Genomic DNA, 17,049 nt, shown 5'->3' on the forward strand with positions numbered 1-17,049 from the left:
GGGGCTTTTCCTGTTTACCTGCCCGCTGCATCCGAGTTCAGATTGCTGTCCAGAGCGGTCACTGCAGCACTCTGGGATGCCGCCCGGAGGCCAATAACGTCGATTTCCGTCCACACGAACCCTAATCCGAGTTATCACTATCGAATTTAGCGCTACTCCTCTCGTTTGGGAGGATTTCCGAAATCAATTTAAGGAGGCGGTTAACTCGATATTAATGACGACGTCGTGTGAACGGGTACAGCGTTAAATCGGTATATCGGCCATTAAACCGATTTAAAGTCGCAGTGTAGACCTGGCCTAAGATGCATTTCATCAGGCCCTGGTGATTTGAAGACATCTCACTAGTCTAAGGAATTTTTGACTTGTTCTTTCCCTATTTTATGCTCTGATCCTACCTCATTTTCACTGGCATTCACTGTTAGATGTCCAATTGCCACCAACCTTCTTGGTGAAAACCAAAACAAAGTCGTTAAGCACCTCTGCCATGTCCACATTTTCTGTTACTGTCTTCTCCCCTCATTGAGTTCCATATTGGAACATGTGTTCCCCCTATCGGAACATCTTGTCTTCTAAAATCTTGCTGCTATATATTGGATGGTATATACAGCTACATTTAGGAGCATAGAGGATTAAAAGGAGTAAAAGGAATTGCTAGAAGGTTTTAGCTTCACAGAATGGTGTTTTGAGTGTCAGTATCACTGAGAAATATTTTTCTAGTGGATCACTCTTAATTTGACTTGTAACTTGGATCTTTCTCTTAGACTTTCTCTTCTATTTTTTTTTTCTGGTGTAAATTTTCAGTTAGAAACCAAACTTTCAGCCCTGTGGTTCCATTTGTATTAAAATCTCATTAGTGAGAATTAAGTTTTAGATCATACTTTCCCTCATCCACACACTGTCCTCAGTGGATTTTTTAAATGAATCAAAAGGTGTCATCTGAAATCTGTCAATGAACATAATTATATTGTCTGTCTTTAACAAATCTACTTGGAAAAATTAATACAGGTTACTCTTTTATGCATTTCATATTTAATTATTCTTGAAATAGATTGATGGCTTTTTGCTGTAAAGTGAAAACTAATTTGCTTTAGGAAATCCATATAAAGACTTAATAATTTGAGTGGGTCTGTTACTGAATAGAAGCAATCCTCTAGTAATGTTTAAGCTAAACGGTTGCTCGTGTTTACTTAACTACTTGCTATACCTATGTGAGAACAGAAGTGAATTATACAGAAGAGGTAGAGGACCCTGTGGATTCTGATGGTAAGTGCTAATAATGATACACGTCTGCTCTCTGTAGGGAGAGAGTAGGGAAACTCGTCTAAACAAGTTTCAGAGTAGCAGCCATGTTAGTCTGTGTCCGCAAAAAGAACAGGAGTACTTGTGGCACCTTAGAGACTAACAAATTTATTTCAGCATAAGCTTTCGTGAGCTACAGCTCACTTCTTCAGATTCATCACGAAAGCTTATGCTGAAATAAATTTGTTAGTCATCTAAACAAATACTGATTTCAGAACAATGACCTAGACAAATTTGTATTCCTGTTTCTGTATATACTGTTCACTTATATGCAGCTGTAGTGGTGGAGTGGGGTTTATGACGTTCTGTGAGTTAGACCAAAGGATTGTAGTTTATTGATTTTCCAGCTAGCATTAAAGAGTAAGGCTCTTGTGAAAGGGACACTAGTTACATTCTTTTAAAAATGCAATCATTTCCTTGTCTGTTAGAAAATCCCTGGCCATATGTGTAATTTTTATCTCCTTGGCCATGAAGAACACAGGACTTCTGTCAAAACTGAACAGCGTTGCCACTTAATCATTCCAAGAGAGTCCTATGAAATGCAAGGGGCGGCAGGCTTCTCCTAAGGTGGAACAGTGTTGCCTCAGCAGTAGTCCCAGCTCTCACTACCTCAGGAGTGAGACCAGAGATTATCCTGCCTGACCTGATAACAAACTGTAATATTAATATTTGCCAGTCATTTATGCAGGTCCATGATTTGACACAGTCAGTTATGAAACTTTCCCCTTGTTTCTTTGTTCAGGTGAAGTGTTGGGCTTTGAAAACCTAGTGTTCAGCATATTTGAGTTTGTACATGCCTTGTTGGACAATCACAAATTTAAAAGCACAGTGAAGAAAGCTTTGCCAGAGCTGATCTATTACATCATTCTCTACATGCAGATCACAGAGGAGCAGGTAAGTGAACATGTAGAAAGTAAAAGAGGCAGACAATGGAAGTCTGTTCATGTGAGAGATTCAAACTAGCAGATGAAGCACTGAAAAGGATTTGGGTGGGAAGGAGTCATGATTAAGGCTGTTAGTCATGGGTATTTTTAGTAAAAGTCATGGACAGGTTACGGGCAATAAACAAAGTCACGGGCCCATGACCTGTCCATGACTTCTACTAAAAATACCTGTGACTAAATCTTCTCTCCTGAGAAGGGGGTGCTCCTGAAGACTGCTGCTGTGGGGGACAACCCAGGGTCCTCCAGGCAGTCCTGGACCACTGCTCCAGGGCAGTGCGAGGGACCAGCTGTCAGGGGCTGCCAGAGCAGCGGCTGTCCCGGGGCTTCTCCAGCTGCTGGTGTGGTCCTGGGGTCAGCCGCATCAGCACTGCAAAATTCATGGCGGTCACAGAAGCTGTGACTTCCGTGAATGATTCACAGCCTTAGTCATAACTGAATAGGTGTCTTCTGTTTATTTCCTATGTTTATTAGTCATAGAGTTTAAGGCCAGAAGGAACCACTAGATCATCTTATCTGATCTCCTGTATATCACAGGCCACCAACACCACCCAGCACCACACACTAAACCCAACAGAAATGAGTTCAAAGTAAATTAGTCCCACCAGAGACACTATACTACCACAGGCAGAGAATAGGAGGGACCAAGGTGACCCAGTACTAGAGGCCCCCATAATGGCAGGGTAATGATTAAATGAGAGAGACCTAGATAATCCTGGCAAGTGACCTATACTCAGACACTGGAGGGGGGCGCAAAAACCCTCAGGGTCACTGCCATTTTGACCTGGGGGAAAATTTCTTCTTGACCATCTGTTAGATCCTGAGACTGTGTGAGCAAGAATCAGCCAGCCAAGCACCCGAGAAAGAGAGGCTGCTGATGCTGTCTCAGAGCCCTGGCTCACCCCACCTAGTGGCCTGTCTCCATTCATGTCCATCCCTGATGCTTCAGAGAAAGCAGACTTAAAACAAAAAAACAACCCTCTGAGAATACAGTAGGGGGAAGGGAATCCCTTTCTGACCACTGCTGGTGATTGCTGAAGCCCTTCTCCCCCTCTCCCTCCATCACAAACATAAGAACATAAGGGCGGCCATACTGAGTGTGACAGACCCAGGCCAGTGGGATACAGGAATCTGGTAGAGGGCAAATATACTGGCCACTGGATGAGTAGTTTTCTGTTCCCTGAGTGACCAGAGCAGGGGCTGCACTAGAGTAATCAAGAACCTGCTAGAACCAATTAAGGCAGACAAGCTGATTAGAACACCTGCAGCCAATCAAGGCAGGCTAATCAGGGCACCTGGGTTTAAAATGGAGCTCACTCCAGTCAGGAGGGGAGGAGCTAGAGGAGAGGAGAGGAAGAGCGTGTGAGGAGCTGGGAGCAAGAGGCGCAAGGAGCTGAGAATGAGAGGGTGTGCTGCTGGAGGACTAAGGAGTACAAGCATTATCAGTCACCAGGAGGAAGGTCCTGTGGTGAAGATAAAGAGGTGTTTGGCGGGGAAGTAGCCCAGGGAGTTATAGCTGTCATGCAGCTGTTACAAGAGGCACTATAGGCAGCTGCAATCCACAGGGCCCTGGGCTGGAACCTGGAGTAGGGGCGGGCCCGGGTTCCCCCAAAACCTCCCAACTGCTGATCAGACACAGGAGGAGTTGATTCAGACTGTCGGGAAGATCACTGAGGTGAGCAAATCTGCCAATAAGTGCAGGACTCCCCAAGGTAAAGGAGGAACTTTGTCACCTGAGTTAGACCAAAGATCCATCTAGGCCAGTATCCTGTCTTCTGCCCATCTTGGCTAATAACCATTGATGGATCTATCCTCCATGAATTTATCTAGTTCTTTTTTGAACTCTGTTATAGTCTTGGCCTTCACAACATCCTCTGACAATGAGTTCCACAGATTGTGCATTGTGTGAAAAAATATTCGTTTGTTTTAAAGCTACTGCCTATTAATTTCATTGGGTAACCCCTAGTTCTTGTGTTATGAGGAGAAGTAAATAATACTCTTATTTACTTTCTCCACACCAGTTATGATTTTATAGACCTCCATCATATCCCCCCTTTAGTTGTCTCTTTTTCAAGCTGAAAAGTCTGTCTTTTTAATCTCTCCTCATAGGTTCCATACCCCTAATCATTTTTGTGGCCCTTTTCTAAACCTTTTCCAAGTCCAATATATCTTTTTAGAGATAGGACAACCACATCTGCATGCAGTATTCAAGATGTGGGTGTACCATGGATTTATAGAGGTAATATGATATTTTCTATCAGAGGGGTAGCTGTGTTAGTCTAGATCTATAAAAGCAGCAAAGAGTCCTGTGGCATCTTATAGACTAACAGGCGTATTGGATGCATCCGACAAAGTGGGTGTTTACCCACGAAAGCTCATGTTCCAATACATCTGTTAGTCTATAAGGTGCCACAGGACTCTTTGCTGCTTTTACATGATATTTTCTGTCTTCTTATCTATCCCTTTCTCAATGATTCCGAACATTGTTTGCTTTTTTGATGGCTGCTGCACATTCAGTGAATGTTTTCAGAGAGCTATCCACAATGACTTCGTTCTCTTTCTTGAGTAGTAACAGCTAATTTAGACCCCATCACTTTATAAAAAATATACTTGGGATTATGTTTTCCACTGTGCATTACTTTGCATTTATCAACATTGAATTCAGTATGCCATTTTATTTCCCAGTCACCCAGTTTTGAGAGATCCTTTTGTAGCTCTTTGCAGTCTGCCTGGGATTTAACTATTTGGAGTAGTTTTGTATCATTTGTCGATTTTGCCACCTCACTGTCTACCCCCTTTTCCAGATCATTTATGAATGTGTTAAATAGGACTGGGCCCAGGACAGACCCCTAGGTGACACCACTATTTACGTCTTTCCATTCTGAAAACTGACCATTTATTATTACCCTTTATTTCCTATGGTTTAACCAGTTACCAATCCATGAGAGAACCTTCCCTCTATCCCATGACTGTTTGCTTGCCTTTGGTGAGGGACCTGCATTTCATTTGCCAGAGTTTATGCTCCTTTCTATTTTCCTCGTTAGGATTCAACTTTTTTAAAAATACCTTTTTGCCTCTCACTGCTTCTTTTACTTTGTTTAGCTGTGGTGGCTCTTTTTAGGTTTTCTCGCTATGTTTTTTAATTTGGGGTATACATTTAAGTTGAGCCTCTATTATGGTGTCTTTAAAAAAGTTTCCATCTCATAAATTTGTCCAGCTCTATGTGTGTGTCTCTCTCAAAGCTAAGTAAGTGATTTGCCTTCACGATTCCTATTAGAGGGCTATTCCAGAACTTCACCCTCTGATGGTTAGAAACCTTCTAATTTCCAGTCTGAACTTCTTCATGGCCAGTTTATATCCATTTTTTCTTGTCCTTCAGTTTCAATAGTTCTTCACCCTTCCTGATGTTTACTCCCTAATGTGTTTATAGAACAATCATATCTTATCCCAGTCTTTGTTTTGCTAAACTAAACAAGCTAAACTCTTTTAATCTCCCTTCTTAAGATAGGCTTTCCGTTCTCCTTATCGTGCTAGTAGCTCTTCTCTGCACCTGTTCCAGTGTAGTTTAATCTTTCTTGAGCATAGGTGATGAGAATTGTACACAATATTCCAAATGAGGTCCTACTAATGCCTTGTACAATGGCATTAATATTTCTCTGTCTCTACTGGAAATTCCTCACCTAATACGTCATAGGATCGTGTTTACCTTTTTTATAGGCACACCAACTGGTGGTGCATAGTCATCCTGTGATCATCCTACGCTCCCAGGTCTCAGTTGCTTGCACCTGATGAACCCCAGCTTGTAACAGAAATTCTTATTAGAGCCTAGATGCATGACTCTGCACTTGGTACTACTGAATTTTATTCCATTTGTCGCTCCAGTGTTCAGGTTCATCAGATGTCACTGAACTATTATGATTTTCCCCCTGCTTTTATTTCAGATAAAAGTCTGGACTGCAAATCCACAGCAATTTGTGGAGGATGAAGATGACGACACTTTTTCTTATACAGTAAGGATTGCTGCACAAGACTTGTTGCTGGTAAGAAATGTGTTCTGTGTCTAAAGGACCCAAATGGTTTTGAATTACAACTTGATTGTTACAAAAATTGCCGCTGTCCCTTACATACGGTTTGTACCAGCTAGTTTGAAGTATAAGAGCTGCAAAAAGAGTCTTTAAAATGCAGCTGTACAAAGAAACAGAGTGACAGTCATTATTTCTTTTACCCAGGCTGTTGCTGCTGATTTCCAGAATGAGAGTGCAACTGCTTTGGCTGCAGCAGCTACGAGACACTTGCAGGAAGCTGAACAAGCTAAAAACAGTGGTGCTGAGCATTGGTAAGGAGACAGGCAATCTAGGTAGCAATGATAACGGAATAAGTGGTGGGCTCTCTCACAGCAATAGACACATAATGCAAATGAATTGTAATTTCTGGTGATGCAACTGGGATAAAACTATGAGCTTGTGGGTTTTGCATGTTAGAAGCAAAAATGTGAAAAAAATTCCTGACCCATGTCAAGACATCTACAATTACTTATAACAGTAGTGTTCTCTGCTCTCCCTAGAATAGACTAGCAGTTACCAGCACTGAAATTGTTTTCAATTAAAAAAAATTTCTGGTTACAATTCCAGATGAGTTATAAAAATGAATTTGAGTGGACTTCTTCATTGGCTTCATGCTGCTGAATTCAGATATCCCCTCTTGTTTCTATTCGTGTGTGGATTTTTCATTATCCCCTCATGAATGCATCCAATTTAGAATTGTTTTCAATGGCCAGTGTTAGGTGGGAAAAGGGGAAGAAAAGACATCTCAGTCTGATAGATACCTACTTACTGTCACATAAGTATCCTTTGTTGTGTAGATAGTGTTAGCTCAGTGTTGTTTTTTTAGTGGATATTAGAAAGAGGCAGTAACCATTCTGTAAATAAATTTTCAGCTGAATTTCTCTGGAAAGCCTGATATTGCCTTCTCTGGTTCCCCACCCATCTCCACAGCAAAACAATGTTTGTCTCAAAATTGGTAAATTAAACCTGAGTTTGAGGTAGGTTCGCCTTAGTCCAGAAAGTCCAAAATTCTAATTTTAAAAGTTGGGAGTTTAAATAGTAACATGCAAATAGCTCATTGGCTGTGAACTTAAAGTAAGCCATCAACTAACTACTGAAAAGCTGAGTATCATTTTGAAGAAGGAAAAAAAAAAAAAAGCCAAGAACACCCAAGACTATATTTATAAATTAAAAAAAAATTGAAGGGAAATATAGGTTTATATTTTGAGTTATCACACGGAGGTGGCTGATAAGTTCCTCACAGAGAATTCATCTGATTTTTGCTGTATCCTAATATAAGAACAAGTGTAGTGTGAGCATTAACATTATTTGTTGGATTACTCTTTTAAAAGTGGGTGGGAATGCCCCTGCCCTGCAACCCCCTGGTAGCCTCAGTACCACCATTCCCGCAGACCTCCTCAGGTGCTCATTTCTTATGAACTTAAGAGGAAAACCAGAAGAGGGTGTTTGGGTGGTGTGGGCGTGGGGTTCAAAAGAGTGGTGCTTGTGGTGGTGGTGGTGAGAGGGCTAAAATGGTAGTGAAAAGGGGGGACAATAAAGTAAGAGAATATGCGGGTGAGATCATGGAGACAATGAAGAAGAGGACATGGGAAGGCAGTACAGCAGAACATTCTACCCCTCGTACAGATATTAAAGGGCTTATCGGTGAGCCTTAAGAGGAGAAATAACCTCACTTTCTGCAAATCTTCATAGGCTCATTGGGGTTCATCATAACCACTCCCAAGGTACTAGGATCCTTATTAGGCTTGGTACATACTGATGAGTGACAGTAAAATCAGCCCCAGTGTTAACCCGCTCAGGATTCATTGGAGAGCAAACTGCCTTAGTGAGGCTTGTTGGGGGAGGTGGTTTGGCTGGCCCCTGAAGAATGCACTGCGGTTTGCAGGAGGTGTGTGCAAAGTCCCACTACCATCCTAAGGCTCATGCAGTTCAGGAGTCTTTTAATGAGTGTCTTTAGGTTAATGGGGTGGGCATGAGCCTTCTATAGCTCACAATGGGGACTCAATCTTTGGAGGGAGGGGGTGTCCCTTGCTATTCTGAGGGTGTGGGGAGGCATAGCAAATCTCCTGAAGCCGATGGGGTGGTTGGTGTTGTGAAGGCCATTAAGAGCTTCATAAGGCTCACTGGGAGTTGGTGCACTCCCCTGTCACATATTAGGATTATTTAAAAAACTTAGGCCTGTATTACCCACAGGAGGGTCTGGTTCTGTTCAATATCTTCATCAGTGATTTAGATAATGGCACAGAGAGTGCACTTATAAAGTTTGTGGACTGTACCAAGCTGGGAGGGGGGTTGCAAGTGCTTTGGACGATAGGATTAAAATTCAAAATGATCTGAACAAACTGGAGATATGGTCTGAGGGAAATGAAATTCAATAGGGACAAATGCAAAATAATCCACTAAGGAAGGAACAATCAGTTCTTCGAGTGATTGCTCATGTCAATTCCAATTAGGTATGTGCCTGCCGTGTGCAGGGCAGCCGGAAGGTTTTTCCCCTAGAGGTTTTTCCCTCCCTGGTGCCCAATATATGTCTCTGCCAACCTGCTGCCGCTTCAGTTCCTTCTTACCGCCTGTCACATTTACCTGGAATGCTCATTCTCTCTTGCTTCAGCAAACCTCTCCTTCTTAGCAGTCTTCAGACTTCTCCTGTAAATAGTTAAATTAGTAGTTAGTAAATAGTAGTTAGTATATAGTTAGTCTTTTATAAGATATCATCTGAGGGTACCCCCTCCTGTCCGTCCACTCCCCAGTACCAGGGCCTTAAAACCTTGGTCCCCAGGTTTTAAACTCTGCACTGCGTGTGGCAAACCTATGCCTAGGAGTGACTTTCACACTTCCTGCTTAAAGTGCCTGGGCAAAGCTCATCAAGAAGACAGTTATAGAATCTGCAGGGGATTTCACCCCAAGACCCAAAAGGAAGAGAGATTAATGGTTGATGATGATGATGATAATAATTAATAAGAGAGATATCTATCTCCTAGAACTGGAAGGGACCTTGAAAGGTCATCGAGCCTTCACTAGTAGGACCAGTTTTTGCCCCAGATCCCTAAGCAGCCCGCTCAAGGATTGAGCTCAAAACCCTGGGTTTAGCAGGCCAATGCTCAAACCACTGAGCTATCATGGAAGCTGCCCTCAGTCCCCACTGGGACCCGGGGTTAGGCGAGCACCTAAGCATCAGTGCATAGTGCTCTGGCATTGACACGAGAAGTTTTGGCACGGAGGAAGGACTCGGATAGAGACCCTCAGCATCAACAGAGTTCCCCACACAGGGGCTCCATGCAGGGCGGTGCGCAGCACTGTTCCCAGTCTCTGATGCCCCACAAAAAGAAGATGCCTGACACAGGGCACTCACCCACGTCCAGACTGGCACGGAAAGATTGTGGCACAGTGAGACCCGTGTTGGGCCATGTAAGAGCAGCACCACCTAGTCGGGCTCCATCAACTCCTGCCCCACCAAGGGACCAGTCGAGTCCAGGCCCCTGAGACTCCCCTCTCCGGGATGGTTGTGAGCAGGTGTTGTAATTGCCATCTATACTAGAGACCTTTGAGGCTGCCAGAGAGCTCATTGCCTTCACGATACCGCTTTCTCCACCGTGGCGAGACAGGGCACCCGTGAGACTTTCGGTGCTGTCCCAAGGCAAGCCAGCAATTGTACTGTGCCAGTCGTCATCCCCGTGGCGCCGGGCACTGGCATCTTCTAGCAGCGGATGGGCACGAGAGCCGCACTGGTCCCAGCACTGGTCGACACTGCTCCCCCATGATCCTTCCAGTTGGAGTCTGAGTCCTTTAGGTCTAGGCGAAGCTGACTTAGATCGGAGCACAGATGATTGAGGTCGCACAGGGAGAAGCAGCAATTCCACCCGATGCTGTGGCTTGTGCAATGGTAGGCTCCAATGCAGTGGTGTTTTTAGACTCCCTGAGCATTCCACCAAAGCCAGGGGTTCCCAGTCTAGGAGTTTGCATTGGTGGCTTCAGTATCCCACGTGCCTCCCCCATCCTCCTCAGCACAGGTCCAATCACCATACCAGAAGACCTGGCACCACACGATCCCCTTGATGCCGAGGGTCAGGAACAAGCGCAGGTCCCAGATAGAGCGTCGTCCTGATCTTCACCAGATGAGGCAATGGCTGAAACCTCCCAGGCTCCTGCAGTAGAGGATAATAGGATCCTCCATCAGCTCCTGAGCAGGGTGACCCAGAACCTGGGGATCCAGGTCAAGGAGGTTGCTGAGACATCGGATCTGATGATGGACATTCTGGCACCCTCAAGCCCCTCTTGGGTTGCCCTCCCACTCATAAGAACTATGCAAGAGACCACCAAGACACTGGCAGACCCCTGCCTCACTGCCACCGACAGTGAAGAGAACCCATTTTCATTTCCTCTAAGGCAGGGTGGCCAAATTCTTTGGCCTAAGGGCCACATCGGACTTCGTAAATCGTATAGAGGGCCGGTTAAGGGAGGGGGTTATGGCCTGTCCCCCACCTCCTCTCTGGCCGTCCAATCCCCCCACAACTCCTGCCCCATCCAACCCCCCCATTCCCTGACGGACCCCTGCCCCATCCACACACCCCGCTCTCTGTCCCCTGACCACCCCGGACCCCCATCACTCCATCCAACCCCTCCTCTCATTCCTGACACAACTCCGCCCCCCCAGGACCCCTCCCCCATCCAACCACGCCTTCTCCCTGTCCCCTGACTGCCCCTGGAACCTCTGCCCTTGACTTCCCCCTGCTGCCCCATCCAACCCCCCTTCCTTCCTGACTGCACTCATTCAACCCCCTATTCTCCCCGACCCCTATCCACACCCCCGCCCCCCTGACCACCACCTCGAACTTGCCTGCCCTCTATCCAACCTCCCAGCTCTCTGCCCCCTTACTGTGGTGCCTAGGGCACCAGTGGCTGGCAGTGCTACAGCTGCATCGCCAAGCTGGAGCCTGGCCATGCCACTGCCACCACGCCACACAGAGCACCAGGTCAGGCCAGGCTCTGCAGCTGCACTGCCCCAGGAGCTCAGAGCCCCGCTGCCCAGAGCATTGTGCTGGCAGTGGAGCGAGCACGCTAAAGCTGCAAGGGACAGGGGACAGCAGGGGAGGAGCCAGGGGCTAGCCTCCTGAGGCAGAGGCTCGAGGGCTGAACAGGACAGTCCCGCAGGCTCTAGTTTGCCCACCTCTGCTCTAAAGGATTCCAACATTTTTATACACCACCGCCCCCCAAGCACACGAGGGGCCCATCACCCAAAAAGAGTGATACAAAAAAGCTGGATGTCTCTGGGAGAAAAATTTACTCTACTGCAGGGGCTTCACACTCCATCTACGCAGCAGAGGCACTTTAAAATGCAGCCACGTCTCAATTCTTCCACCTTCAGAGCAGGCAAGACTTCTCTAGGAGGTGTAATAGAAGTAACAGAAGGAGGGCTTAGGGTCCTGGGAAAGCGAAAGAGTCTTCAGGTCAAAAGCAGACCTTTGGAAAATGCGCCCGAGGGCAACGCACCAGTCCAAACTCTGGACCTATCCATCCCTACCTTCCCATGCTGACTCTCCCATTTCTACCCTGTGTGGGCCTGAATTACATCAGATCTCTGGATGCTCCACCCCGTAGAAAAGGGGATACACTTTCTAGTTCAGCTCCCTCCCTCCCTTCTTCATCTTCCCTCTTCAGGATCCCTCTCATGAGCCGCTTCTCAAGTAGGAGGTGGACATGCTCCTAAGTGTGGAAGCGGTGGAAGAGGTCACTCAGGAGTTGAAGGGCAGGGATTTTTATTCCCAGTATTTCTAAATATCGAAAGTCAAAGGTGGCCTCAGACCCATCCCTAGACCTCAACAAGTTCATAAAGAAACTTAAGTTTTGCATGGTCTCTTTGGCCTCCATTATCCCTTCCCTGTATCCAGGTGACTATTATGTCGCCCTCGACTTGAAGGACACTTACTTTCATATTTCAATAACACCATCCCACAGAAGGCATCTCAGGTTTGTGGTGAACCACAATCACTATCAGTTCACAGTCCTTCCTTTCATCTTGTCAGTGGCACCTCCAGTATTTACCAAGTGCATGGCAGTTGTAGCTGCTTTCTTGCGCAAGCGCCAGTTGCAGGTGTTCCCATACCTCGATGACTGGCTGGTCAAGGGTTGCTCCAAAGCTCAAGTGGAGGTGCATGTGAGCCTCATAAGAGCAATCTTCTATTGAACATACAGAAGTCAACCCTGTCCGCTGTTCAGCGGATAGAGTTCATAAGGGCAGTGTTGGACTCAACACAGGCAAGAGCATATCTCCCAAAGCCACATTTCCATACCCTGTGCGGCGACATACAAGGTTTCAGGCAGTTCCCTGTCACCAAAGCAAGGAATTGCCTAAAGCTCCTTGGCCACATGGCTGCTTGTACCTATGTAGTACATGTGACACTACACCCCATATTCTTCATAGAAATATTGTTATATGATTATAGCATATCTAAGATGTATTTTATGCAAAATGAGTCTTGTGAGATATCATTTCCTGAATATGCTTATCTTATTTGTATGCATGTATTATTTTTGTATCTAAAGTTAGGAATATTGACTATACATCTGTACTACAAAAGTGTTTGCACCTGGGGAATGCACACCAGACAGAATGCAATCAGTCTGAATGGGCCATTAGGAAAAAGAATAGGTCTTTGAACATGGTAATCTCCCTCCGTCCTGGGATGCTACAAATAACCTCTGACTCACGGGGTATTGCTACATTTGAAATTTCAAAGCGCTGCCGTGGCAGCGCTTTGAAGTGTGAGTGTGGTCGGAGCGCCAGCACTGGGACAGAGCTCTCCCAGCGCTGCATGTAAACCAAATCCTCTATGGGTATAGCGTGCAGCGCTGGAAGCCGCGCTGCCGCACTGATTACACTGAGGCTTTACAGCGCTGCATCTTGCAGCGCTCGGGGGTGTTTTTTCACACCCCTGAGCGTGAAAGTTGCAGCACTGTAAAGTGCCAGTGTAGCCATACCCATGGTTGCTTTGATGCTTCAGTGTCACGAGATCAAAGTTACCTGGTACTGGACTCCGTAATAGAATGCCAATATTTTTCCACTGAGGGGGGTGAAGGAACCACATTGGAAAACAAAAGGTTTCTACCATATGGAAAACCTATTTAAGGCCGGAGAGTGACTTAATCAAAGTGGTTCTTCACTGAATCCCCACCCAGGATGACTGCTGGTAACATCCAAGAAACAAAGACAAAGAGGGATAGGGGAAGGGGAAAGAGCTGAGGCCAGGCTGGAAACGTATCTAGCCTGTAAAAGAAATACCTGGAGTTTTTTAAGCTGCAAGCAAGAGCAGCTTGCCTTCAAGAAACCCTTCATTCTCTCTTACACAACATTTAGGGTGAGAAATTACTACTTGTAACCAGTTTTTAAGCTTAGCTTGTGTGGTTTGTTTCACCTGCTTTGATCTGTTTGCTAACCCTTATGCTAAGTTAAAATCTATCTTTTGTAGTTAATAAACTTGTTTTTGTTTTCTCTGAAACTAGTTTGTGGAATTCATAACGGGGGAGGAAAAAGCTGTGCATATCTTCCTCCACATTGAGGGAGAGAGTGAATTTTATTTGCTTACTCTGTATAGTTCTCTGTGGAGCGCAGGACAATACAATTTTGAGTTTACACTCCACAGATGGTGTGCACTTAAGTGTTGGGCAATTCACTAGCTGAGTCTTCCCATGCAGAGCTGATTTCAATGTCTGTGTCTGTCTGTAGCTAGGTGTGTCCCTACCTGCATGTGTGCTGGAGGAGTCTTGAGGGCCTGGCTCAGCAGGACAGTGTAAGGGAGCCCAGGCTGGTGGAACAGGTGGGCTCAGTGGTTCCCCGGTACATTAGGTGGTACCCTGTAGGGGAGTGACCTGTGACAGTACAGCATGCCAGACTGAGGCTTGGACCTCTTCAGGCGCGGCTAGCCTTGGTGTGTCGACCAACTTGGGATGGTCTAGACATGGTTGCCACTCTACCTCGGCTTGAGTCTGTCCTATGGTGGCTCAACCCACAAGCAATTTGTGCAGGTATTCCCTTCTCCAGACCTCAGCCATCCCTTTCACTGGTGACAGAGGCATCAGCAATGGGTTGGGGAGCGCACCTAGGGGAGTTCAGGACTTCTGGTCCCAAGTGGAGCTCTTACTTCACATCATTGTCAGAGAGCTGAGGGCAGTCAGTCTGGCCATGGGCAGCAAGTTATATACCCACATGGTGCCCGGCCATCAGCAATATTCAGAGCCCAGGGGCCCAGCTCCACCAATGTATGGGGCCGGAGTCTCCCACCCAGCCCCAGCTGCCGCCCCTCCCCCGAATGCCCCCTAGTGGTCCCCTTGTTGGCCCCATGCACGTCCCTGGGCCCCGGGGGAAGCAGAGCATCCCTGCCGCTCCATGTTGCCTCCCTGCAGCAACTGCTGCCGCAGGGTCCTAGTGCCCCCAATATCGACTGCCAGGGCAGACTGACTCTGAGCCTGCCCTTCTACCTCAGACCCTTCCCTTTTCCAGTGGGACCCTCCCCAGCACAGGCCCCCACCACCTGCAGTCACCGCTTCTGCCCCATGCTGGGCAAGGAGGCAGCCCCATCTCCCACCCTCAGTGAGGCAACAATCACGGGAAACAGCAGGGGAGGAGGCGCACACAGCACCCCCTGGCACCCACCACGGGGGAGGTGAGGGAGATTCCTGGACCGGAGAGGGGCCCTAGGAGCACATGCTGTGACAGTGGTGGGGGTGAGTGTGCTGCTGGGGGGGGCGGGAAAGGGGGACTCCTCCCTCAGAGCTCACTGCTGCTGTCAGGGAAAGGGCTGGGGAAGAGTCCTCCTCTCTGGCTCCTGTCCCGGAGCAGCCTGCCTGCACCCCAAACTCATCCCCAGCCCATACCCCCCCCAGAGCCCATACCCCCCCAGCCAGAGCTTTGATGCCCCCTTCGCACCCTCTACCCTACCCCTGAGCCCTCCAACACCCCAAACACCTTATCCCCAGCCCGAGCCAGAGCCCTCATCCCCCTGCACCCTAACCGTCTGCCCCAACACTGAGCCCTCTCCTGCATCATGAACCCCTCATCCCCAGCCACAGCCCTCACCCTACCCCTCTGCCCTGAGCCCCCTCACACCCCAAACCTCTCATCCCCAGCCCCACCCCTAACCCAGTCCCACCCCTGCACCCCCTCCTTCCCCCAAACTGCCTTCCAGTGCCTGCACCCTGCACCCCGCCTGCACCCCAGACCTCCTCCCGCACCCAAACTCCCTCTCAGAGCCTTAGGCAGGTGGGGGGCAGAGTTTTGTGGGGGCAGAGTTTGTGCAGGGACGGGTTCTGGGCACCACCAAAATTTCTACAAACCTGCCACCCATGCATCTGGCATGCCAGACATTCCAGGTTCACCTGGAGGGGAGATGGGTATCGGTCATGACAGACAATGCAACAGCAATGTTTTACATAAACAGAAGGGGGAGAACGCTCCTCTCCCCTGTGTCAGGAAACCCTCAAACTGTGGAATTTTTGCATAGCTCCTCAGTACACCTGGAGGCGTTTTTATCTCCCCGGCATTCAGAACGAGTTGGTGGACTATCTCAGCAAGTCCTTTCACAGTCGTGAACATCTTCCAACAGTGGGGAATTCCCCAGATAGACTTGTTTGCCACACAACATAACAGGAAGTGCCTGCAGTTCTGCACCTTCCTGAATCACAGCCCAGGCTCCATCACAGATGCATTTCGTCTTCCCTGGAAGGAACACCACCTGTATGCATTTTCACCCATGCCACTTGTTCACAACATGCTACTCAGAGTTCGAAGGGATGAAGCTTTGGTGATATTGATAGCTCCAACCTGGCCCTGTGAGCACTGGTACATATCTCTTCTGGAAATGTCAGGGGAAAACCAAATCACCTTGCTACTGCCCCTGGACCTGATAACTCAGGATCACTGCCGCCTCCAGCACCTGAACCTCGAATCTCTTCACCTCACAGCGTGGAAGCTCCATGGCTAAACCCAATGGAGCTGGCTTGTTCGGGCCCGGTTAGGGAAGTCCTCCTTAGCAGTAGGAAACCGGCCACTAGGAAAATGGAAAAGATGCACAATTTGGTCTTCGCAATATCTCCCATTTCCTACACTCTCGTCAATACTTGTGATGTTGGACTACCTCCTACACCTAAAGCAGCAAGGGCTTTCTATGTCATCAATAAAGGTCCACTTGGCTGCCATTCCCTCCTTCTATCCAGGTGTGGGAGGCTGGTCGGTGTTTGCTAGCCTGATGGTTGTTTTCTTAAAGGTCTTGATAGGCTATACCTTGACGTACAACAACCGATCCCAGCCTGGGACCTTAACCTGATTCTTTCCAGACTAATGGGGCCACCCTTTGAACTGCTTGCAACGTGTTCTGTGGTCTGCGTCTCACATAAAGTGGCATTCCTGTTAGCAGTAACTTCTGCCAGGAGGGTGTCTGAGCTTAATGCCCTAACATCTGAGCCTTCTGTACACTATGTTTCTATAAGGAGAAGGTTCAACTTCAGTTGCATCCAGCCTTCTTCCCTAAAGTTGTCTCCCAGCTTCATGTTAATCAGGGTATTTTTCTTCCAGTGTTCTACCCCAAACCACACGCAAAGTAGCAGGGAGGAAAAACTTCATTTGTTGGATGTTTGCCTGGCGTTAGCCTTCTATATCAAATTAACGAAGCCTTTTCAAAAATCTATTGAGCTATTCATCGTGGTAGAAGACAGAATGAAGGACCTTCCAATCTCCCCCCATAGAATCTCAT

General features: G+C 47.2%; 1 protein-coding gene across 1 annotated transcript in view; it reads left to right on the forward strand.

Moving 5' to 3' along the window:
* IPO9 (importin 9) overlaps positions 1 to 17,049 on the forward strand; it is a 209,123-nt gene that overhangs the window by 101,094 nt on the left and 90,980 nt on the right. Inside the window, exons 9-12 of the mRNA XM_075064718.1 lie at positions 1,205 to 1,263; positions 2,042 to 2,193; positions 6,182 to 6,280; positions 6,470 to 6,576. Of these exons, the coding sequence (XP_074920819.1) occupies positions 1,205 to 1,263; positions 2,042 to 2,193; positions 6,182 to 6,280; positions 6,470 to 6,576 (417 nt within the window). The remainder of the gene's footprint in view (positions 1 to 1,204; positions 1,264 to 2,041; positions 2,194 to 6,181; positions 6,281 to 6,469; positions 6,577 to 17,049) is intronic.

The sequence above is a fragment of the Chelonoidis abingdonii genome, chromosome 4 (assembly GCF_003597395.2).
Source record: "Chelonoidis abingdonii isolate Lonesome George chromosome 4, CheloAbing_2.0, whole genome shotgun sequence".
Taxonomy (NCBI): domain Eukaryota; kingdom Metazoa; phylum Chordata; order Testudines; family Testudinidae; genus Chelonoidis; species Chelonoidis abingdonii.